The following is a 25,450-nucleotide window of genomic DNA, read 5'->3' as shown; positions in this document are numbered from 1 at the left end:
TATTCTGTACATATTATTAAAGAAATGTTGCATACATCTAATTTTATTTACACACCTACATTTAACTGTATTTTAACCAAAACCAACAGTTATTTTTCCTCACCAGTGATCCATAGAGGCTGTGGATTGCTGTACAGTGTGTGATTGACTGGTTCTCCCCTCTCTCCTCTACACACATAAACTCCTGTGTGATGAAGAGCAGAAGGACTGAGAGTGTAGGAGCCTCCAGATCCTCTGCTGCTGTCTGAGAGAAGCTCCACATACATGATGTGGCCATGATTATTTTTCATTTGAGTTAATCCGACTCTGTAGGGAACAACTGTGTACCAGCTGAATGTCCAGTCTGTAGAGGAGTCTGTAACCTCACAGCTTAGAGTCACTGAGTCTCCTTCAGTCAGCCAGTTCTGTGGAGATACACTCAGTACTGCCTGTGGTCTCTCTGTAAAAAAAAAAATTAAAATTAAAAAAGTTTTTATACAAAAATGCTTTTCATGCCAGGAACCAACTGTGAAACCTTTCTCCAAGAAGACTCCTTTGACCAGGTAACAACGTGGACATTTGTCCCATAAGGGACTGACCGCTGGTAAAGGACCTCAGGATTGGCACAGTACCTTTTCACTTTGCCTGCCCATGGGTTATTCCTGGATGCTTGACATTGATACTTTGTTTTGCCAGCATTATAAATTGTCATGCTGAGTATATTGGTATTTCTAGATAGTGTTCATTGGCTGTGAGTTGTTGTACCAGAGAAAGTCCCATTTGCCCATCTCCTGCAGATCACAGTTTAGAGTGACGCTGCTTTTGTTGGCAGTTATTTAGACAATAGTGACTGTATGCTGAGTTATTTTCAGAGGGCAGTCAATCTGTACTGCTATGCAAACTGCATATCGACTCCTCTAAAATATATCCGAGTTTAATTTCCATAGTTTTGTGTCTTGAGAAGATACTAAAATGAATACTAAAATGTGAGGGATGTACTCACTTTTGTGAGATACTGTATGTTTTACTTACATACATGTTTTCTTACACTTACAATTATGACTTTCTGGACCCAGTAATGACACATTCTATAAAATGACATAAACATTTCTTTATTTGGTGTTTATTTGGGGCAATTGGCCACTTTAACAAACCCAGTGGTAAAAATCAGTTTTGTGTGATTTCCTCACGCTATTAGTTAGTTGAATGCTACAGTGAAACAAACAATTATATGGCTTAATCTTTTTTAAATGATTGAAATCACATATACCTTACAGTATGTTCCCATGGTCTCACTACATCTTCTAATGAAGTGAATAATTGCAGAAATAAGATAAGATGAGATTTAATGTTTTCTGAGAATTGTATATAATTGCTTGCCTTCATATTATTGTGGTGTATCATTGTGATTAACAGATAGCTGTGTATCTTTATTAATACTAATTCACCACAATTATACTGTAAACCTAATGTAAATCTCAGATGATATTGCAACATTCTTTTTTTTTTTTTTTTTTTTTTTGGGGGGGGGGGCTCAAACTAATAAAAGGGTAAAGAACAAAAACAAACACATAGACTCACGTGAAACAGTCAGTAATACAGCATCACTCATCACTGAATTTGTTCCTTTGCAGGTGTAAGAGCCACTGTGGGAGTTATTAACAAATGTGACAAGAATTTTTTCTTCTGTGATTAAAAAACTGTTTCCATCTGTTAGTAAGTTATTATTCTTTATCCACATGAATGGCCATTGAGTGCCTTCTTCACCCTGTATGCCACATGTGAAAGTCACAGTCTCTCCAATGAACACATGTGCATCAGGCTTTAGGTACACCACAGCTTTAGGAATCACTAAAATTCATAGAAGAAAAAAAAAAAAAAAAATATATATATATATATATATATATATATGTGTGTGTGTGTGTGTGTGTGTGTGTGTGTGTGTGTGTGTGTGTGTGTGTGTGTGTGTACGTAAGTATCTTTTTTTTTTTTTTTTTTTTTTTTTTTTTTAACCATACTTGTAATATATGACTGCTATAATATAAGTATATTAGTAAGTCAAGTCTTAATTCACACTGGTGCCAATGTTATATGTCGTGAAGCTAAACAGCACAGTGTGTTTCATACTTCATTTCATTAAAGGAAAAGTGCCTAACTGTTTATACATATGTATTGGCATAAAAATATAAGCAATGTTATGGATCAATAACTAGCATTAGCATCAGATTTAATGCATCTCAAAATACTGTTGAAACTCACACACAAATATTCACATTTCAAATTTTGTTGCTAATAAAGTGAGATTAAAAAAATGACAATTGTTTATTTGAACTAAAAAAAATAAGTCTTGTAATTTTAACAAATGTGCTTATAGTGAATGGCAAAATTAAAATAGTTACAAACTAACAAATTCTACACAACTCACACATACAAATACAATACAAACATGGACAGAATATAAACGATAAGTTATAAATATCACCTTTAGCATGGGCCACTGGTATAAGTGAAGCCAATACTGAAAAATGAACAGAAACAGAAAAAGAAAAAAAAGAACAGAAACAGAAACAGAACATATTATACACATAAAAAAAGATTGTTATTAATGATCTGATAAAAACGATCTGTAATTCATAATGATACATTGTAGATTCAACAAATAAGATGATTTTATAAAGATCTATTATTATTGTAATTAATGTCTCGGCGATATGAAGCGCTGATAACAAAAACTACAGATCCCATAATGCAGCGCTTCAGCTGCCTTACCGAACGCTAGACTACCTGGGAACATTCCAGCGTCAATCAAGTCGAGCTTCTGCTGATGTATTTAACCCTATTGTACAGTTATTGTGAAACTGATGAACGAGGAAAATGAGAGAGAGAGAATGTAGGATTATGTGAAGTTAGTAAAGCAGGATGTAGATAGGATTAGTAAGGAGGAAGTGAGAGCAGCGATTAAGAGGATGAAGAGTGGAAAGTCTGTTGGACCAGATGACATACTCTGTAGAAGCATTGAGATGTTTAGGAGAGATGGCAGTGGAGTTTTTAACGAGATTATTTAACAAGATTCTCTAAGGTGAGAGGATGGAGGAATGGAGAAGGAGTGTGCTGGTACCGATCTTTAAGCATAAAGGAGATGTGCAGACCTGCAGTAACTACAGGGGAATTAAGTTGATCAGTCACACCAAGAAGTTATGGGAAAGAGTAGTGGAAGCCAGGCTGAGAGAAGAGGGGACCATCTGTGAGCAACAGTATGGTTTCATGCCGAGGAAGAGCACCACAGATGCCTTATTTGCTTTGAGAATATTGATGGAGAAGTATAGAGAAGGACAGAAGGAGTTTTTTTTTTTTTGTGTGTGTGTGTTTGTTGATTTAGAGAAAGCGTACAACAGGGTGCCAAAAGAGGAGTTGCGGTATTGTATGAGGAAGTCAGGTGTGTCAGAGAAGTATGTGAGGGTGGTGCAGGACATGTATGAGGACAGTGTGACGGCAGTGAAGTGTGCAGTAGGAATGACAGACTGGTTCAAGGTGAAGGTTGGACTGCATCAAGGATCAGCTCAGAGCCCTTATCTGTTTGCAGTGGTGATGGACAGGTTGATGGACGACGTCAGACAGAAGTCTTGCAGATGACATTGTGATTTGTGGTGAGAGTAGGGAGCTGGTGGAGAAGAGTCTGGAGAGGTGGAGATATGCGCTGGATAGAATGGGAATGAATGTCAGTAGGAGTTAGACAGAGTAAAGTAATGTAATGGAGAGTGTGTTAGAGAAGTAAAGAGAAGAGTGCAGACAGGGTGGAGTGGGTGGAGTAGAGTGATAGCAGGAGTGATTTGTGATAGAAGAGTATCTGCGAGAGTGAAAGGGAAAGTTTATAGGACTGTGGTGAGACCTGTGATGTTGTATGGTTTAGAAGCATTGGAATTGACTGAAGGCCGGAGCTGGAGCTGGAGGTAGCAAAGTTTATGGGGTACAGTGCATGTAAGAATGTTTTGGAGACAAGGTGAGTAAGGCACAATTGAGATGGTTTGAACATGTGCAGAGGAGGGATATATGGCATATGTCAGGAGAAGAATGCTGAGGATGGAGCCACCAGGAGGTAGGAAAAGGGGAATACCAAAGAGGAGGTTTATGGATGTGGTGAGGGAAGACATACAGGTAGTTGTTTTGAAAGAGGCAGATAACAGAACAGGGTGGTATGGAGAACAGGGTGGTATGATCCACTGTGGCAAGCCCCTAATGGGAGAAGCTGAAAGAAGATGATGAAGAAGAAGAAGTAATCTCAATAACGGTTGTTGGTTTTGATTGTGGTTGTTATTTTGCTGACCCGTAGGATTTTCACATTCATGATACTCCATGTGTATGCATCTTTTTCTGTCACACCATTATTACAAAATATACATTACTTGAATCTTTATCTTAATTTCAAAACATTTTCTAAGGGGGCAGAGAGCAAGCAACAGCAATAATGTTATAAAGTGACCGGTAAGGATTTGTTTTATAATAGTTGTCTCCAACTGGCTTTGAGAAAGCTCAGTGATTAACATGCAAACAGTTAATGTGGTTGTTGCTTTTGCAGGTCCACCCACACACCTGCTCCAGCTCTTCACATCTGAGTTTGCAGCAGTGCATTAAAATAGATTAAACCACATCCTGAACTGGTCTCTGCTCTTAAGCCTCTAACACTGTCACTGCCCTGTGTGCGTACATGACTAATAAGAAGTGTTTGTTGCTTTTATTTTTAACAATGATAGACAAAATATTTTATTAAGATGTTTCTCTGGACAGATATTTAAATAGATTTCACGTCCATGAGTTTCCTTAGAACGTCCATGAGTTTCCTTGAAATACAAACATCACCTAGTCATTTTCTCTTAACGGTTAAAATAATCATGAGCAATTGTTACAGAGAAGAAGATGACAGCAGGATACTAAAAATCAGCTACGGCAGTGGTCACCAACCTTGTTTGCGTCACGCACCAGTTTAATGTCAGACAATATTTTCACTGAGCGACCTTTAAGGTGTGGGGGGATAAATACAACAAAATAAAATGATACAACCAGCATTAAAAAAAAAAGGTATTTTATAAATATAACAATAAACATAAATACACTGTGTTGTTTTTTTGTTCATTTTGCTAGCTTGGAGGTTTTTAATTTAGCAGTAATGTATCGTATGTTAGCAGCCAGAGCAGCCCCTTTAATAAGGTAGCAGATGGGGGTAAGACATGTGACTGAGGCTTTTTGGCATGCATGAGTCATAGACAGATGTGGCGGAGAGAATCCGGTAATTTTCCAAAATAAAACATCGTTCAGAATCAGATATTAAATAAAACGGAAATAATGTAAGTTATGTTTTCTTTCTGTGCGGCCCGATAACAAATGACCAACAAACCGGTGCTGGTCTGCGGCCCGGGGGTTGGGGACCACTGATCTACGGATTCCAACAATACAGATTCATTTAACCTCATTTCAAAACATAAATCACTTAAATTCTTAAAACACTCTCATTTGTTAATCTAGAATATTTTTGAGTTATTTTATTTTAGAGTTTTATTGAGATCTGTATCAATATATACAGTTATTAATACACATATCCACTTGAGCAGTCAAGTCAAGCCAGGTCAAGTTAGCTTTTATTGACATTTTAACCATGTACAGGACAGTACATAGTGAAACAAGATAATATCCCCCAAAAATAGACAAAAAAGCACAAAACTACCTGGGACACTTTATTACATGTTAGCAACATTTAGTGCAAAACAGCACAAGGTAGTGAGATGGTCCACACAGTGAAACCCTGAATTGTTTTGCAGCAATTTATGCGAAACAGCACCGCTGAAGTACACAGTGTTTTAATCACACTATAATATTTCACCCCAACGCACAGTCTAACACAAAAAATATTTACTCACAGAGCATCAAAGGAAGTAGATTGAGCGCCATTCTGTCCCTCTAATAACTGACCAATATGGCAGTGTTGTGTGTTAAACAATTACCACTTCCTGTGTCACATGTAGAGAGAGAGACAGAGAGAGAGAGAGAGAGAGAGAGAGAGAGAGAGAGAGAGAGGCAAAGAGGATGGACATATATAACTTCTTTTATCAGTGTGACGTATCAGAGAGCAAGTCTGACTCCCAGCAGACATCACATTTCAAATATGACTAGCACAGACTACAATTCCCACAAACTGTTTTATTTAATCAGCCCCTTGGAACAACTCTCACAGTATTTCATAAAGCAGCCCAAATTGCATACCTTTAAATCATAAATGTTCTCTTTGCATCTTCATTAGATTAAATGGCATGGTATAAAGTTATTCATCTGCAGTTTGAATGTCCTAATTGATGAGTTTATAGTGTGATTTCTATATTGTGTGTTTGATCTGGTGAAAATAAAATGTATCTGGTGTTTGTTCTTTCACCAAAAGAGTTCATTGTTGCGTGTCAATGGTTTATGCTGTGGTGAGCTTGTGGTTGCCATTCCTGTGCAGAAATGGGTTTCAACAAAACCACCACAGCATTAAATAGGTTTACTGTGAAAATGTCTACTGACCTACATTTCTATTTGTGTTATTATGGTCTCTACAGAGAAACATCACAATACTGCAAGTTTAAATCTTTTTTTTATCTCACACTAATATTAACCAGGGTACAGCAATTACACAAACAAATTCACTATTATTTATCTTTTTTATTTTTTATTATTATTATTATTAGGAGCAATACAGAAACAAACATTTCATGTTAGTATTCTTATCACAGGAGTGAGTTTAGAGATCAGTTCATGGTTATGGCTTAGTTTTACTGGGAGGAGGTGTGAATTTTTGTATGACCCAGTCTTTACGGATTAAAGGCACAGAGTGGTGTATGTAGAGATGGTATGTGTGTATATGGTATCTGGGTTGGCAAAGAAATGGAGCACAAACACTGTGAATATCGTAAAAAATAGGAGGCATGTATTGAGATATGCATGTTCAAACACCAGATAAACTTCAAGGTGGACCAAGGACCAAATAACAATCTAAAGTAACTACAAAAATAAACAAACAACTTCCCTGAACTCCCACCACAGTGACAGGGAAGAAACCCACACGCAACACAAATGGCAGCCACACCCCTATTGCCAGTGAACATTGAGGTTGATAGGCTCTGGGAATCTACAGCTTTGTCTGCAATTAATTAACTACCTGGAAGCCCAACTTGCACAGTAAGTGATGCTCACATTGTTAATTAACCAGTGCAGTGTACTAGTGCAGTATGTAGATTTGAAAGGGTTCACTTACACTCTTGACATGTATGACTGTTTTTACAGTATTATGCAACATCACTCTTCATTCCAGGCCCCACAAAATACTTAAATGCACATAGAAAAGTTTTATGAACATCTGCATCTCCAGAACAAGGATGGTCAAGACTTTGTGATTTTCATAAGTGACAAGGAACAACTAGCTGAAAGAATTCCCACCAACTATGAACTGCATTTGAGAAGTATTTTCTCATGAACCCCTTGTTTTCTATTAAATAAACAGTGTGATAAGTAGTCAAGTTTAATTTTCTCACCACAGACTTAAAATTGAGGTTCTAAGGATGGATCTGCCTTTTGAGCAGCCACTAATTCGGTGATATAGAGAGTTTAACATTGGCCGGAAAATTCGATCTCTGGCCATACTATTACAGAGATTTTATAGAGAAATTCAGTAAAATGATTACATTTTCCTTCATGGTCCTGGCTTCAGGCAGACAAGATGGTACCATTAGCGAAGAGAACATTTAATATTTTTAAAATCAATATACAGGTTTGTGCAGACTCTTCTCAATGTACATGAGAAGACTGAGAAGTGAAAAAATATTGAATCAGTTGTTTTTTAAATTATTACAGTGTGGGTCAGGATCAAAATTATACTGTAGTGACCACTAGAGGGAAACAAAGACACATATCGAGTTACTGTAGCCTTTCTCTCCAGCTCGTGTCAGTCTGGGCATTCTCCTCTCTTATTAACACTTATTTTATAATTTTTTTGTAAAATGTTATTGTGTGTGAAAATCCCAGAAGATTTTTTAAATACAAGCTACTTACTATTTCTTAAATACAAGCTACTTAGATATTGTGGTTATTTACAACAATGTAATATTCATCGTATTATTAAAATTATTAAAATGGTGTCTTATCAAAGTGGAGGTTTTACAAAATCTATCTATCTATCTATCTATCTATCTATCTATCTATCTATCTATCTATCTATCTATCTATCTATCTATCTATCTATCTATCTATCTATCTATCCATCCATCCATCCATCCATCCATCCATCCATCCATCCATCCATCCATCCATCCATCCATCCATCCTGCTCTTTTATTGGCTCTGTAAGATCACAGGAAGTGATAAGGCTTTAATACACCCCACTGCTCTGTCACTCAGTCTGACATTAGAGTGACAGGATGAAGCTCAGTCGACTTGCTGTGATGCTCTGTGAGTAAATGTTCTATTTGTGTCTTTATTAAAGTGAGTGATGGTGTATAAAGTTGTTTATCTGCAGTCTGAATGTCCTGATTAATGAGGTCATTGTGTTATTAGGACATTGCTTGTTTGCTAAACAGGAAATGGCAGGCTGGTGTTTGTTCTGTCACCAAAGCAGGTCATAGTTGTGACCAAATGAAATTTTTTTTTTGTTGTTGTTGTTGTTGTGGTGAGCCTTTGGTGGTCTTTCCTATGCAGAGACTGGATTTAACACAACCATTGTAGCATTATATAGACTTACTGAGAAATACCTTATGACCTACATCTAAAATTGTGTTACTATTAATATTATAAACACTAACACCAATGTAGTGCACAGCAATAAAAAATAATATTGTTAGAATTTTTATGCAAAAAATACAATTTCTCATCAATTTTATTATTATTGTTAATATTATTATTATTAGTGGCATGAGAGCAGAAACAAGTTTGCGGTTGTTATTTCAGTTTATAATTTAATGCCGCTATTTAATCTGAGATGTGAAGAATGGGGAAGGTGTAAACTTAGATATGTAAGCAATTTTTTAACTCTTTACCTGCTGAAGTTCAATTTTTAGTAAATGTAACTTTAGTGATCCTCAGTGAGTTCTTTCCAGGAAAAAAATATGAAAATCACCAATTAAAGCCAGAGCCTCTAGAACTGAGCCACTTGTAGATAAAACAAATAATCAGAGCAATAAGAATTCTGAGCATTCTTTATTAGGCATTCTGTACAATTCCTGTATATTTATTCAGTGATGTGAAAAATTGATGGCCCCTTTCCTGATTTCCTATTTTTATGCATGTTTGACACACTTTAATGTTTTAGATCATCAAACTAATTTAAATATTAGTAAAAGATAACACAAGTGAACACAATATTCAGTTTTTAATTTTTATTATACCCCTTAGGGGGTGTTTGATATATTTCCTGAGATTTTGGTCTATCCTTACATCTAATTGCTGCAGATTTCCTCAGCTACAAATTCATGCAGTGCATTTACAATTCTATTTCAGTACATACTGAAGGCACTCTTTTGGATTTAGATTGGGTAAGTGGAGCCCCCAAAGTACACTGACCTCATTGTAAAGCTAAAATTTAAGATATAAGATGATACATTTTAAAAATTCTGTCCACTGTCTCCACATCTCATTAATCCTTCCAGAGTATTTAAGTTCCCCTCTTTCCTCAGTACTTTGCTTTGTCTTTGTGCTTGTCAAGCCAGAGACTTCTGCTCATCGGAACCTTTGATTTACCTTTTTACCAAAAAAAAAATTTACCAAAAAATTTACCAAAAAAAAATTAATAATAATAATTTCATTGAGTCCATCTTTGTACTTGGGTCCACCCCAAACTGAACCCAGTTCAAGCCCTAATCTTGACGCTTATGGTCTCTGTGAAGGAACATCTCAGTACTGCTAGATTAATCTAATACACATTTAAACCAAACAAATGCACAGCAAATTTAATAATCTTTATTTACCAAAATCTGTTAAAAATAAGAGCAATAACTTCAAATAAAATAAGCTTCTCTCTAGTACTCCACACACACAAGGCAGCAAATAATTCAGAGGCCTGAAAGCATAGACCAGTTCATAGTAATATTAAGTTTTGTTTCCCTTTAAATACAATGTAATAAAACAACATCTTAAGGTGCCAGAGAAGGTGTGAATGTAGATGTGCCAGCAATAACTAACTCTTTCCTCTGTAAGTGCTGATAGGGTTAATTGACCAACAAGAAATCTAATCTGATAGGAACAGGAAAACATTTAGCAGTATTTACACAGTGAATTATTTTAATTCACACTGACCTCACTGTATCTATTATGGCTCTAATTGTGATTATTTGAATTCAGAGAACTGTAAGATGCTAGAGTAGATCTTTATAAATAATCTTGTGGGTTTGGTGTCTATTAATGCTAATATATTTATGTCATGTTCTGTCTCTTTTTATTTTTAGTGCTAATGTCACTTTTGGCCCAGTCACAAGGTGATTTATATCTAATTTACCCTTAATTGTTTATTTTGAAGCAAATAATAATTGTGCACATATTGTTCTGCTTACATTCATTAACATTTTAACCATAAAATAGCACAAGTTTACTGATCGCATATGATACTTATTATCATAAAATAGTTTTAAATATAATATTCCATGATGCCCTTGATTTCTTAATAGAAAGTAAAATACACAGAAGTAATTAAAAAATTTACATTTTGGATCTACATTATGTAAGTTTTATTAACAACAGAATGTGTTACAGGGAGCTATAAAGCGGAGGTGTCCATAAAACCTGACACACATGTGTTTATTGGAGAGACTGTTGCTCTCAGATGTAGCATACCAGAAAGAGGACTTGCTAAGATGCCCTTCAGCTGGAATAAAAATAATAGTAAACTCATAGAGGGAGGAGAGAGAATTTTTACAGACAGCACGATGGAGACATTTAAAATCCGCTCTGTTGGATACTCTGACAGTGGTAACTACACCTGCAGAGGACAATGGATTGGCGCTGTGAGCTCAGAGATCAGTGATGCTGTTACACTGACTGTATCAGGTGAGTCTCTGTATTTTTCATATTTTGCTGGTTCTTATTTAATGTTAATATCTTTTGGTTACTGTGACCTTGTTTTACTACCAACCTAAGATTTTTTTGCAAAATCATAATTTACATCAACCCTATATGCAACCATACATGCACGTCATTGTGCATGATTGATCAAACTCCCCGTACCAAAGACCTATACAACTCTATGGCTAATTCTAGCCATAATATACTGTACATATAAAATCTATATCCCCATAATATAAATATCTTTTAAGGTAGCATTTTTAGCTAACACAAGATTTCCCTTTCTGAACTCAGTTTAGGACATAATCAGTAAATCAATGGAAATCTTTATGACATCACCTCGATTAAAGTTCAACAAATCAATAAGTGTTACATTAACTACATTTCAACTAGACTAGTTAGATTGTAATTGTTTGGTTGCAAGCTACAAACATTAATGCACACTACCTAGTATAAATTGTAATGTTATGTAAAAAAATATATATTGTTCCTCTATGAGTAGTAGCATAGCAGGTAACATAGAATAACATAACATATATACAGTTGTTATCCTTTTTTATTAAATACATTAGCCTATACTATCCTCATAATGGAAACGATAGTGCTACATGCATACCTTTAACACTTGCACCTTTTTTTTTTTTTTTTATTGGTCTCCTGTTGGTTTAGACCTTTTTTTGGGATCCATTACTTTGGATTTGAATTATTCATCCATATTTGTTTGGATGCGGCTTTCCTTACTGACATGACATCAGTCTAGGTCTTGCCAGTTCTCCCACTATAAATCCTGACGGCTGAGGTAATGTCAAACAACCCCTGTCCATCCTTTCTAAATGTATAGATACTTCTCTGGGTGTTGGGTGCACACTCTAAGTCATAACCAAGTTAATTGACCCCACATGGTGACATGATATTACAACTGAAATGACGGTGCAAATAAAAAATAATAATTTTGTGTGTGTGAATGTGTCAGAGAACCACCAGCCACGCCTCCCTCCTGCACTCAACACTCTCGCTCATGTATAAAGGGTATATAAATATATGAATTAAAGACAGATTTATGAACAGCTGTGAAAGAGACAAGACAGGAACACCATAACCAAAAAACGGAAAGGGTGGAGACATGACAAGAATGAAATAAATGTATACACAATGGACACACGACAAAAACAAGCATGGCTACATTAACACAGAAACAAATGCTTGTGCTATGAGGCGCACATTAAACCCTGGATCAGGAGGGAAGCTGTGGAGTAATTACTGCTGGCCTCCAGGCATAAGCAGGTCATGGAGGAGGCTACACTGCGACTCCCTGGCATGGACAGATTATCAGCAGAAGTCATGCTGTTGCCCGTTGGCATGGACAGCTCATGGGAGGCATTACATCGGAAAGACATTGCATAAATAAATAAAACATATACACAACAGGCACATGACCAAAATAAACATACAGTACATGGCTAGATAAACACAAAAGTGAATTATTGTGCTATGACACGTGAAAAACAGTTCTAACATGATTATTTTATTCCAACAGAAAAACCCAAACCGACAGTGAGAGTGAATCAGCAGAGCTTTGTCTACGCTGGAGAAACCATCACTCTGAGCTGTGAGCTGCAGCAGATGACTGGATGGGTGTTTTTCTGGTATAAAAATAAACAAGAATTACAGCTTCAGAACAGTGAACAAGCAAACACACTCAATGTGACAGTTAATGATCCAGAACATATGGTGTACCAGTGTTGTGCACTCAGGAGGAACCAATACTACAGATCTAAAAGCCCCAGCTCCAGCTCCAGCTGCTGCTACACAGAGCTCAGTGATCATGTGGAAATTACAGTGAGCGGTGTGTCTTGTTTTATTCCTTATTTCCATACAGGTGCCTTTTTGGTTTTTTGAAACTGATCCTGGTGTTGCTGTTTGTAGGAGATTGTTTGGTTCAGGGAAGGAAGAACGGTGTTTCGAGATTAGTTTTGGCAGAACCAGATTTATTTTTCAATTTTTTCTCTCACACACACATGTCTCTCCGTGTATCTCTTTCTCTAAGCACTCTACTCGTACTCCTCTTTTCCTTTTCAAACACTAACTGCAAAAGAGAACATTTTTTAGATTTAACAAACACTGTTACAGCAACAGGTTCATAAGATTAAACATGCTCTGGATTTGGCTGATTTTACAAAACAGGATGTGGCAGTGGTAAGTGGTCAGACCTACACCTGTAGCTGATGAGACTAATCAGTGTGTTCTGTTTCAGTCAGGCGATGGCAATAAAGAGAAAGAGAGACACTAGTTCACCAAGCAGAGTTTTTTTGTATTACTTTTTGTATTAATATGTATATACTTTCATTTTTGCCCCAGCACCTTCCTTTCCAGTACTTATGCCAGGGCTAACCCACAAAACCTTTCCTCAGCGTCCGCCCAAACCCACTTGTGGATTGGCCAGTCTTTCCTCAAAGTCTGCCTGTCTCAGTCGCGAAACCGCTGCCACACAGGATTTGCTTATGTCTTTATAAGTAAAGTTATTACACAAAACATTTAAATGATTATTTTGTTGGAATCTTAAAATATAATATTTTCAAGCATAGCAAATGCAGTAAAAAATAAAGTTTTTAGAATGTTCTTTAATATTTAGTATTTATTTCTGTAAATATGTGTACATATTTATTCTGTAAAAGTGTGGTTTTATAAGGTTTTTACAGATTACATTTAACCATTGAACAATAACACTTAGAGGAAAAAAGTGTCATCTTATGTGGCAATCTCTTCCAGGTTCGCAACATGTACTACTGGTTTTGAATTGTGCCCTTCTGTGTCATCAGACATATTGAAGTGCACTCTTCCAGGTTTTTACATTTTCCACTGTACTGTTTTTTATGGATACTGTCCTTTGCTGGACCTGCCTAGCAAAAAGGAGGGCTCAGTGCTAAAGAATGGGCCAACATTGCACCAAGAGAGTCCTGTCCCATACAAAGATTTGAATCAGTGTCCAGGCTTGTGAACTGATTGATTTTGTGGACTCCAGGAGATATGGCAAGTTCCTGAATGAGGAGTTGGTCAATCAACTGTCCTTTTGATCATCCTATCATCCCAGGTTCCAGCCTTGCTCGCTTCTCCTTGAGTTCAGAAACATAACCCTCACCTTGACTGGACCAGTGACCAGGTATTGTATTTGTAGGTCAATTGCAAGACAAACTGCCTTATTAATGTTCCCCATTCCCAGTTACCACCCACAGCAAGCCAGCTGACATCACTTCTGTTCCTGCATGCTTTCATGACCTAGGCACGGTTTTCAGCAAATCGTCCCTTCCTTCGCACTGAACATATAATTGTCGTTTAACCTGCTCGAACCACTCCTACCCACAGGAGCTTTTACCACTTGTTGCAAGCAGAAGGTCATGATGGGTTACATTCCGAAGGGCCTTGCCACGGGTATCATCTGTCCATCCCCCCCACAGGAATGAGTTATTTATTTATTGAAAAGAAGGATGAAACCTCCACCCCTGCATTTACTACTGTGCATTGAACAGCATAACTATAAGGAACAAGTACCTTTTGCCACTAATGTTGTCTACATTCAGTCTCTTCTAGGGTGCCACCATCTTCTCTAAGCTTGACTTGCATAACGCTTACTAATTTTCATTTATTGGTGAGAGGCACAATTGTAAGACTTAGTTCAACACCCCATCCAGTCAGTTCAAATATCTGGTCATGCCATTTGGCTTAATCATTGCATCGCAGTGTTCCAGGCTCTAGTAAATGAGGTATTACTTGGGCATGTTGGATCACTTCGCCATTTGTGTACCTGAATGACATTCACATTTTTTTCTTACTTGCTGCGGGGAAAATTATCACCATGCACAATCCATGCTTTGGCATCTGCTGTTTTTGGAGCAGCTACCGCCTTAAATCTACTCACATTCACCCGACCTGCTTTTTTTTGGAACTCTAGGCTGAGCAGGCCTTAAGTTCCAGAAACTTAAGAGTCTGTTTAGCTGCACCTGTTTTGACACTATTTAATCCATTCTGCCAATTCATCATAGAGGTTGACACCACTGACAGAGGAATTGGACCTTTTCTGTTTCAAAGGGGGGCTAAAAACAACCACTTATACCCTTGTGCATCTCCCAGAAAGGAGACTATGTCCCAGAACAATTGCGCTCCCAGGTGCGCCAACTCCCCTTTTTCTTGCCACCTGGGAGCTTTGTGCACCTTGTCCCTCATTCAGTAACGGTTCTGGTTGCCAAAAGTCAAGGAGTACGTGCCTTGTTCCCAACTGCCTTTGCCTTGGTCAACCACTGTCTGTGTCTGGAGGAAGACCTGATCTATGCTCCTCAAGTCCTGCCACAGCTTTTGGACCCTTTTCCACCTTCAAAGTCCTCAACACTGTGGCAGTTCGCCTAAAACTCCCTAAAATCCTCCGCATCCACCCAGCCTTCCACCTCTCTTGTCTCAAGCCTGTCCAGACATACTCCCTGGTTCTACGAGGCTTGATTTTGTTTTTGTTTTTTAGGGGTTTTTTTTATTTATTGACTGTGTTTTCAGACTTTTCTCTTGCCTACTCTGTATTGCTCAGTTTGCTGGTTTTTGCTCTTAAGGACAGTGTTTTTGTACTGTGTTACTATGACCTGCTTTACTAAATCTTTATTAAAGTCTTAAACTTTCTGCTGGAATACCATTGTACCATTGACCAGCCATTCTCAGCAATCCTCATTAGCAAAATACAAAGGATAGACCCCAGGTTTGTTAAAAATTTTTGTTTAAAAGAACAAGTATTGCTTAATTCTTGTAATTCCTGGATATTTTTTAATGGTCAAAATTATCTTAAACTATGGACACGTTTAAAAAGTATTTATCATAGCTGTTTTAATGCATTATTTTTTTATTTATTTCCTATGTAATAGAGAGACCACAGGCAGTACTGAGTGTATTTCCACAGAACTGGCTGACTGAAGGAGACTCAGTGACTCTAAGCTCTGAGGTTACAGACTCCTCTACAGACTGGACATTCAGCTGGTACACAGTTGTTCCCTACAGAGACGGATTAACTCAAATAAAAAGTACTCATGGCTATATAATGTATTTAGAGCTTCTCTCAGACAGCAGTGTATCTAGAGGCAACTTTCTCAGTCCTTTTGCTCTTCATCAAAATGGAGTTTATGTGTGCAGAGGACAGAGAGGAGAACCAGCCATTCACACACAGTACAGCAATCCACAGCCTTCATGGATCAGAGGTGAGAAAAAAAATAATTATTATTTGAAAGTATAGAAAGGGATGAATATTTGATAATGCATAATTTGTATATTATGGTTTATAATTATAGAGACCCAAGTACATTACGATGATTTTGCTTTGTGGTCCCCTGTATATTACGTATCTGACCCTTGTTGTTGGGTCAGATTTTTATGGGGAACATACAAGATGCAGGAAAAGGTTGGGGATCAGCATAATTTAATTTTAAATACAAGAAAAGGAGACCAGGTATCCATTAATGATTTAACCAAGTATACATACATTTTAATGAACTGAATGTGTACTAAACAGAAACAAATAGAAATAAGTATTCTTTCTTTCTTTCTTTCTTTCTTTCTTTCTCAAAAAGCTTGTCAAACTAATAAACAATATGCATAATTTACAGTTTGGTGGGAATTTGATTTCAAGTCTGTCAATGACTTCATAAAGGCAAGAGGAATTGTACATCCCAAAAACTCTAAACTTTCACAAATCCTGGGATTGACAATACTTTATTTCGTGTTTAAGAGCATGGGCTAAACTAATATGCTTTGCAGTAAAGTGACCTGGAGGTAGTGTTATTTAGAACTAAAGTAACACTCAAGCAACAGTGACATCTAGTGTTAAGGAGACATAATGTTTCCTGCTAATATTATTTCTTGATTGTGAGCACCTGGTCCTCACTTTAAATTCAAGGTTGATATAACCTTTTGCCATTCATACTGATGCCAAAAACTATGCAATGTATTTTCTGGTAATTCACTGTGAACCATTGCTTAAATGCCATACAATCTTGTAAAATAATAGTTTTTTTGCTGAGAAATAGATAGTATATTTGCAGAATTTATTAATTATACATGACATTGCATTGCTTTTATGTAAATAGGCCTTCTCTGTGTTTCAGGTGAATCTCCTCCAGTGTCTCTGATCATCAGTCCCAGCAGAACTCAACACTTTACTCGTGACTCTCTCTCACTGAGCTGTGAGGACCAGAGTAACTCCACTGGATGGACAGTAAGACGATACACAGACAGTAGAGGACTGTTAGATTGTTCACAGTGGGGATCAGTTACAGGATCTACATGTAACATCAGCTTCCTCTCCACATCCTACACTGGAGTTTACTGGTGTGAGTCTGAATCTGGAGAAAACAGTAATCCTGTCAACATCACAGTTCATGGTGAGTCTTTAGGTGGAAAGATTCTTCAATATTCAGTTTTCATAAACGGTTGTTCTGATGTATCCATAGTTCAGGAAATGTTCTTTGTGTTCTAGATGGTGATGTGATCCTGGAGAGTCCTGTCCATCCTATTATAGAGGGACATCCTCTGGATCTACGCTGTTTATTTCAAAACACAAATCCCTCAAACCTCCGAGCTGATTTCTATAAAGATGGATTAGTCGTCCAGAACCAGACTACAGGAGAGATGATCATCTATAAAGTCTCAAAGTCAGATGAAGGTTTCTACCACTGTAAACACCCAGAGAGAGGAGAGTCACCGAGAAGCTGGATCTCAGTCAGAGGTAAGAATTTTATTTCAACCCTTTCATTGTATTGCACTGGTTCAGTTTATATGTGCATTATTTTATATTGTAATTAGTTTATATTGTTCTTTCTTCAGTCTCAGGTTCTATACCCATTAGAGGAAGAGCAGCAGTGTCTGCGAGTTTGGGACTTTTGTTCATTGCTTTACTGTTCTTAATGATCTTGCTGTGGTGCTGCAAAAAAACAAAAGGTCAGTGTGAGGGATGAATGAGGAGGACACCAGAACACACATCACTTTAGACTGGTCAGACTCTGTCTCACTGATTGTTTCCTTTTACATCTGTTCATAAATATATATATATATATATATATATATATATATATATATATATATATATATATATATATATATATATATATATATATAACACTTAGCAATGATTTACATTTCAGACATTGTTCTTTAAATCTTTGTTCCATTTCTACTAGGAAGTGATAATATCTATTCCCATGTGGATCTGGCAGATATGAGGAGAACAGGTAGATTTAATTAAATTCAACTTCAGATGAACTGTGTACAGTAACAAACAGAAATGTCTTGTAGTATTTAACACACTGCACTGTTTCAGGTAAAGCTGAAGCTGAGAGCAGCGAAGTCATTTATGCACAGGTCACAAAGAAAATGAAGGCAAAAAGAAACATTGGTAGAGTATTTTTAAATCTTCCAATGTTGTGTATTTATTAACAAACAGCAAATGTTTTCTATTAACAATGTGAAGCCAATGTATATGAATATCAGTGAAATTTCAAATGTTCTATAGTCAGTTCAGTCATAAGATTTAATTATTTGACAGGAGACATAAAATCTGTGGATGATTTTACTGTCTACTAAGAGATGAAGCACAACACGGAGGTAAGAGTCAAGGCATTTACAGTATATAAATTAAAACCAATTCTAACACCATGAAGAAATATTTTAAAGGTGCACTGGGTAGAATTTGGCATCCAGCAGTTACACCATTCTGCTAGTATACAAAACCATGTTTCACAGGCTGTATAGTCATTCATGTTAGCTTGATAGCTGTATACATAACTCATGTCATGACATAGTTAGCTATGAATGTGTAAAAACACTGACACAAATACAACTTTTTTTAAACACCTGTAATAGGAAAGATAGCAATATTCACAGATATGAATTCATAAACTTTCTATCATTTATATTAATGTGTAATTTAATGTATATTTTTTTTATATCTACAGTGAGCCACATGTTTGTCTACACTGAATCTACGGCCATGTAACAGATAGCTGGAAAATTTACATTTTGTTTTTCTTTTGGTTTTTTTTTTGGTTTTTTTTTATCACACTCAACAAAAATATGAAAATTGTGTCACTGTTGGAGTTCACATTTCAAAATCATCAGCAGCAGCAAATGAATACTTTGTGCCTTGAGAAAGAACAAATAAACATGTACAGTAATTTTATAACTAGTAGTAAATAATAAAGAAAATATAACTGTTATTACTAATCCTGAGTAAATGTAGCAGTTCAGCCACAATTACCTGTATGAGTGCAATTATTATGTCAGTAAGCAGCTGTCTGGGACAGTGGTCCCCAACATATTTTGCACCATGGACTGGTTTAATGTCAGACATTATTTTCACAGACTAGCCTTTAAGGTGTGGTGGATAAATACAACAAAATAAAATGATACAACCATACAAATTGGTATTTTCTAAATATAATAATAAACGTGAATCCACTGTGTTGTTTTTTGTTTATTTTGTTCGCTTGGGGGTTTGAATTCAGTTGTAATGTATTATGTGTTAGCGGCCGGAGCCCCTTTAAGAAGGTAGTGGATGGAGGTAAGACATGTGACCGAGGCATCATGACATGCATCAAGAGCAAGTCATAGACAGATGTGGCGGAGAGAATCCGGTCATTTTCCAAAATAAAACATCGTTCAGAATCAGATAATAAATAAAACGGAAATAATGTAAGTTATGTATTAATTCTGTGCGGCCCGGTACCAATTGACCCACGGACCGGTGCCAGTCCGTGGCCCAGGATTCCGGGACCACTGGACTAGTAAACCGAAAGCAATACATTGGTACAATATGTCCTGGTAGTGATGAAGTATTGTACAAAATAAAATAAAAAACACCTCCTGTATCATTCTGCAGAGAAACCGAATAAGCCTGTTACTGAAAATGCTCTTCTGTTCAGATGGCACTAGGTGATCTGTGACTTATTTTTTTTTTCAGAACCCATCAAAAGTAGGAAGCATCCCAAGACAGAGCCAGCCTTCTTTATCAGTTTGTTGAGTTTTATTGTTTTTCTATTTTTTATGCTGTCTCCCCAGCATAATGCTGCAAAAAATACAGCGGTCACAATTGGGCCAGAACCTCCTTATTAAGTAGAATATGCTCATCCCCCTCCTGAACACAGTCATAGAGTATACTCATCCCTATCCTGTACATAGTAGTAGAGTATACTCATAATTTTCCTGTACATTGGAACATTTCTAGGGTTAGGGTTAAGGTTCTATATTTTTTTAATGCAATTCACTGGTTTTCTTTTTCTACTTTTTCTTATTAAAGTGAATTTAATATACACAATGCTTGTTTGCATATTTTTTACCTTTAAAATTCATATAACAACTATTTTATAAATTAGTTTAATAAAAAATATTAATACAAACCCAATTCCGAAAAAGTTGGGACATTAATTGTGAAAAAAAAAAAAAAATCAAATTTTAATATTTTATTCAGAATACAACATAGATGACATATCAAATGTTTAAACTTAGAAAATGTATAATTTTAATGGAAAAATAAGTTTATTTTAAATGTCATGGCATCAACACATCTCAAAAAAGTTGGGACAAGGACATGTTTACCACTGTGTGGCGTCCCCTCTTCTTTTTATAACAGTCTGCAGTCTGATCCTCTGCCCATCTTGACTTTTGAGAGACACTGCCACTCTGAGAGGCTCTTTTTATACCCAATCATGTTGCCAATTGATCTAATAAGTTATTGGCAAATTAGCAAATTGGTCCTCCAGCTGTTCCTTATATGTACATTTGACTTTTCCGGCCTCTTATTGCTACCTGTCCCGACTTTTTTTGGAATGTGAAGCTCTCATGGATTCCAAAATGTGCTAATATTTGGCATGACATTTCAAAATGTCTCACTTTCAACATTTGATATACAGTGGAACCCGGTTATGTCGATGTCCTAGGGGTCGCCAAAAAGCATCAAAGTAACCGATGAAAATAAAAATGGCGGCAGTATATTAACATGCTTGAAATTTCTTTATGTACATGATGTGCGTTAATAAATGAGAATGTGCATGCACGTGTTTTTTTGAAGGGTTTTTTTTACACAACAGCGTTGCCGCGATTTGTTCGATGAAGGCATGCTATAAAAATACATACAGTACATGTTTATCTGTCAGGAATCCACCTGCCACGCCCCCATTGGCCCCCTTCAGCGTGGCAGGTGTTTTCTCGGCCGCTTTCTCTGAAGCTCCCGGCTTCAATCGCGCACATATGGTGCTCGTTTATCATCATCACCAGCTCCTATTTAAACTTCCACACTCTCACTGTCCTTTATTGTTGGTATATGTTGGTTCACGGCGGTCGTTGTTATCGCGCATGCGTATCCCAGTACGTGTCTTCCCACCGGCACTCTCTCAACAGCTGCTCTTTTCTTCCCAAAGAACTGCACTGCATTAAAATAGAACAAACCACACCACAAACTGTTTCCCCTCTGTGTGTTTGTGCACAGTTATTGCTCTTTTCTTTAACACTGAGGTAAATAATGATTAGTCAAACGTGCTGTACATTAGTTTGGTATTAGTGTGTATTAGATTAAGCTTGCTGGACTGAGATATTTTACTGCACATAGCATAATAGTAACAAAAATGGAAAGTAAGGTCATAAGGCATTTTGTCAGTGTGGCGATTTAAATCTATAATAGTTTTGTTAAAGCCTTACTATGCACAGATATCCTGGGCCACGGACTGGCACCGGTCTGTGGGTCAATTGGTACTGGGCCGCAGAGAAAGAATACATAACTTACATTATTTCCGTTTTATTTATTATCTGATTCTGAACGATGTTTTATTTTGGAAAATTACCGGATTCTCTCCACCACATCTGTCTATGACTTGCTCTTGATGCATGTCATGATGCCTCGGTCACATGTCTTACCTCCATCCACTACCTTCTTAAAGGGGCTCTGGCCTCGAACACATAATACATTACTGCTAAATTCAAACCCCCAAGCTTGTAAAGCGAACAAATTCCAACACAGTGGATTCACGTTTATTAATTATATTTAGAAAATACCATTATTTATGCCGGTTGGATCATTTTATTTTGTTGTATTTATCCACCACACATTAAAGGCCGGTCTGTGAAAAATATTTTCTGACATTAAACCGGTCTGTGGCACAAAAAAGGGACATCAAACCGCCGCCTGGCTGCAAAACGGACGTCGAACTGCCACCTGGCCGCAAAAGGGACGTCGAACTGCCACCTGGCCGCGAAAGGGAAGGCGACAGCTCGGCCCACAGTCTCCCTGAAGGTGACGGCTCACCCCACAGTCTCCCTGAAGTCGACGTCTCGCCTCACAGTCCGCCTGAAGGCAAAGCCATGCCACCGAACTCCTCTCTGGACAAGGCCACGTCACCGAGCTCTTCTATGGGCGATGCAACGCCTCCAAGCTCCTCTCCAGGCGACGCCATGCCTCAGAGCTCCTTTCTGGGTGACGTTTTACTCTTGATCTCCTCTGACGACGATGTCTTGTCCCAGAGCTAAGCTAAGGGCAACGTATCATCTACAAGTCATGCCGGAGGTGACGTCAAGCCTCCAGAGCAAGTAAGGGCGGCCTGGCAGTCCCAAGGACCCCAGAGAGCGAGGACACCGGCCCGGGTCTGGGTGGAGGTATCACCGTGTGGCTGGACCTCTCCAAAGAGGAAGCAGTGGGTGAAGGTCCTGTGGAGAGCTCCATTGCCTCAGGTTTCTCTGAAAGCGACGTCTCGCTCCCGAGCTCCTCCCACAGCGACGTCTTGCCTCGGAGCTCCTCCCACAGCGACGTCCCACTCCCGAGCTACTCCCATTGCGATGTCTCACTCCCGAGCTCCTCCCACGGCGACATTTCGCTCCCGAACTCCTCCCACAGCAACGTCTTGCCTCGGAGCCCCTCTCATGGTGATGTCTCACCTCCAAGTTTCCTGGAAAGTGACGTCTCGTCCCTGAGCTCCCCGGAGGGTGACATCACACCAATGAACCCCGCCGAGGTCATCGCTTGGCCTCTGAGCTCCATCGAGGACGTCGTCTGGTCTCAGGACCCAGATGAGGGCGTGGCTCATCCTCGGGACTCTGTTTGAAGGTGCGGCTCGGCCTCTGTTCTCCGTCAGGGGCGTCGCTCCGTCTCCGGTCTCCATCCAGGGGGTCCTTCAGCCGGTAGGCCCGGTGAGAGCTCCACCCCGCCTCCGGTGGTCGCCAAGGTTGTTGTGCTTGTCTGGGTCTTTGCGGAGTGCGTCACTCTGTTCCAGGTCCCCGTGGGTGAAAAGGCCCCATTCCAGACCTTCCTGGGTAACATCCATTCATTCCAGGTCGCCGGGGTGGTCGTTGTTCAGTCTTCGGTCTCCGCCGAGGGCGTCACTCCGCCTCTGGCCTCCGCTGAGAACAATGCTCCTCCTCCAGTCTCCGCTGAGGGTGTCGTTTCACTCCAGACCTCCGTGGTGGGCGTCTCTCCGCTTCCGGTCTCCGCTGGGTGCGTCTCCCTGCCTCTGGAACTCGCCATGGGCGTCGTTCCGCTCCTGGTCTCCGTGGGTGACGTCTCTCCGCCTCCAGGCTACGCCGAGGTCTTCGCTCCATTCCTGGCCACTGCGTTGGGCTGTGCTCCATTCCGGGAACGCGCTGTGACCGTTGTCCCGTTCCAGCTCTCCGCAGGGGTGGTCGCTCCGTCACAGCTTTCCCCGGTTCCTTGGCAGTTCCAGCCGGATCCCCTTTGACCCTGGACGATGGGAGGGGCCCTCCTCCGAGTGCCCCGGCCCACCGGGCTTTCTATGGGTTGGGGGTGTCCGGTGCTGCCCCTTTGGGGGGGTTGGTGTCAGGAATCCCCCTGCCATGCCCCCTTCGCCGGCTGTCAAACCTCAGCATTCCCCGAAGCACCTCGCTCCTTCTCTCGTGCATGCCCTGCCCGCACAAAGCTGCTCGCAATCGGGCTTCATGTAGACCCTATCTCAGCAAGTATTTGTGTTGGCCCTGCCTTTTTGTGTGAATAAACTTTATTTGCTGTTACTTCGGCTTCCGCCTCCGTTTCCCGCATGACACTTATAGTGTAAAGTGAAAAGCAGCTCGGAGACCTTCATCATTTCAATCCAACAGTAAAACCCCAACCATCTGTGAGAGTGAATCCTGAAAGCTCCATCTAGACTGGAGACACCATCACTCTGAGCTGTGAGCTGCAGGAGATGACTGGATGGAAAAGTTTTTCGGTACAAAAATTCACAACTTGTGAAAAATGTAGCTACCAACACACTCCACATTACAGTTGATAATGCAGGAGAACCAGTGTATTAGTGTCGTGCAAGCAGGACAATCTACATCAACCATAACAACTATGAATACTCCTACACAGGACTCAGTGATTCTGTAAAGATTCAAACAAAAGGTATTTCATGATTTTCCTTTTGTTTTTCAACAGGTTTTGAAAAAAGTTTGTACTTTTTGTTCTTTAATGTTTTAAATTATGTTTAATATATGTTTAAGGTCCTGAACTTCATGTGTATGAAGCTTAATTTTCTTCACTATGCACAGCTGATTCTACCATTGTGATATTTTATTCTGAATTATAATTATTTTTATTAGCTAGAATATTATCTGCAACTAAAGAATTTTTGAAAATAGCTAGAAATGATACAAAATAGAACCATGTAAGAAATCATACAGTTTAATAAATAAACAACATCAATTTTACATTTTGTATCAAATGTTAAATATATTTAATTCTGACATGGTCACATGATAAGGCACAGTGAATCTCCTGCTTATATTGGAAAGTGAAAATCACAGACACCATAATTTTTCCGACAGGAAAGTACGAACCGACTGTGAGAGTAAATGCTCAGAGCTTCATCTACACTGGTGACACCATCACTCTGAGCTGTGAGCTGCAAGAGACGACTGGATGGGAGTTTTTCTGGTACAAAAATTCACAGCTTTTGAACACTGTATCTAACAACACACTCAGTGTGACAGTTGATAACGCAGGAGAAACAGTGTATCAGTGTTGGGCAAGCAGGACAATCTACAGCTATAACATCAACAACTACTACTACACAGGACTCAGTGATTCTGTAAAGATTAAAGCAAAAGGTATTTAGTGATTTTCCTTTGGTTTTTCAACAGGATTAGGAGATGTTTGAATAAAAAGAGTGCTTAATGAATACAAGTTTCTTTTGTTCTTTTATTATTTACTATTATTGTTTAAATAACTTACACAGTTAAATACACCTGACATTCTTAGATTGTATCGTTGTTAAATACCTTTTAAATAATAATTATATAACTCTGCTAAATAAAAATGTTGTATTCCCTGTGTAACAGAGAGACCACAGGCAGTACTAAGTGTATCTCCACAGAACTGGCTGACTGAAGGAGACTC

General features: G+C 38.5%; 2 protein-coding genes across 3 annotated transcripts in view; one reads left to right on the top strand and one right to left on the bottom strand.

Annotated features, from left to right (window-relative positions):
• Positions 1-25,450, bottom strand: part of LOC310726770 (Fc receptor-like protein 5) — a 314,771-nt gene that overhangs the window by 77,090 nt on the left and 212,231 nt on the right. For both annotated transcript variants that reach the window (XM_083542627.1, XM_083542628.1), the window contains exon 6: positions 104-439. In XM_083542627.1, coding sequence (XP_083398753.1) covers positions 104-439 — 336 coding nt within the window. The remainder of the gene's footprint in view (positions 1-103; positions 440-25,450) is intronic.
• LOC310726767 (sialoadhesin-like) overlaps positions 1-25,450 on the top strand; it is a 185,253-nt gene that overhangs the window by 103,851 nt on the left and 55,952 nt on the right. The window contains exon 8 of the mRNA XM_083542624.1: positions 17,558-17,806. Within this exon, the coding sequence (XP_083398750.1) occupies positions 17,558-17,806 (249 nt within the window). The remainder of the gene's footprint in view (positions 1-17,557; positions 17,807-25,450) is intronic.

Source organism: Silurus aristotelis (assembly GCF_946808225.1).
Source record: "Silurus aristotelis genome assembly, chromosome: 5".
NCBI lineage: Eukaryota > Metazoa > Chordata > Actinopteri > Siluriformes > Siluridae > Silurus > Silurus aristotelis.
The sequence above is the reverse complement of the archived record's forward strand: the minus strand, read 5'-3'. Positions and strand labels throughout refer to the sequence as shown.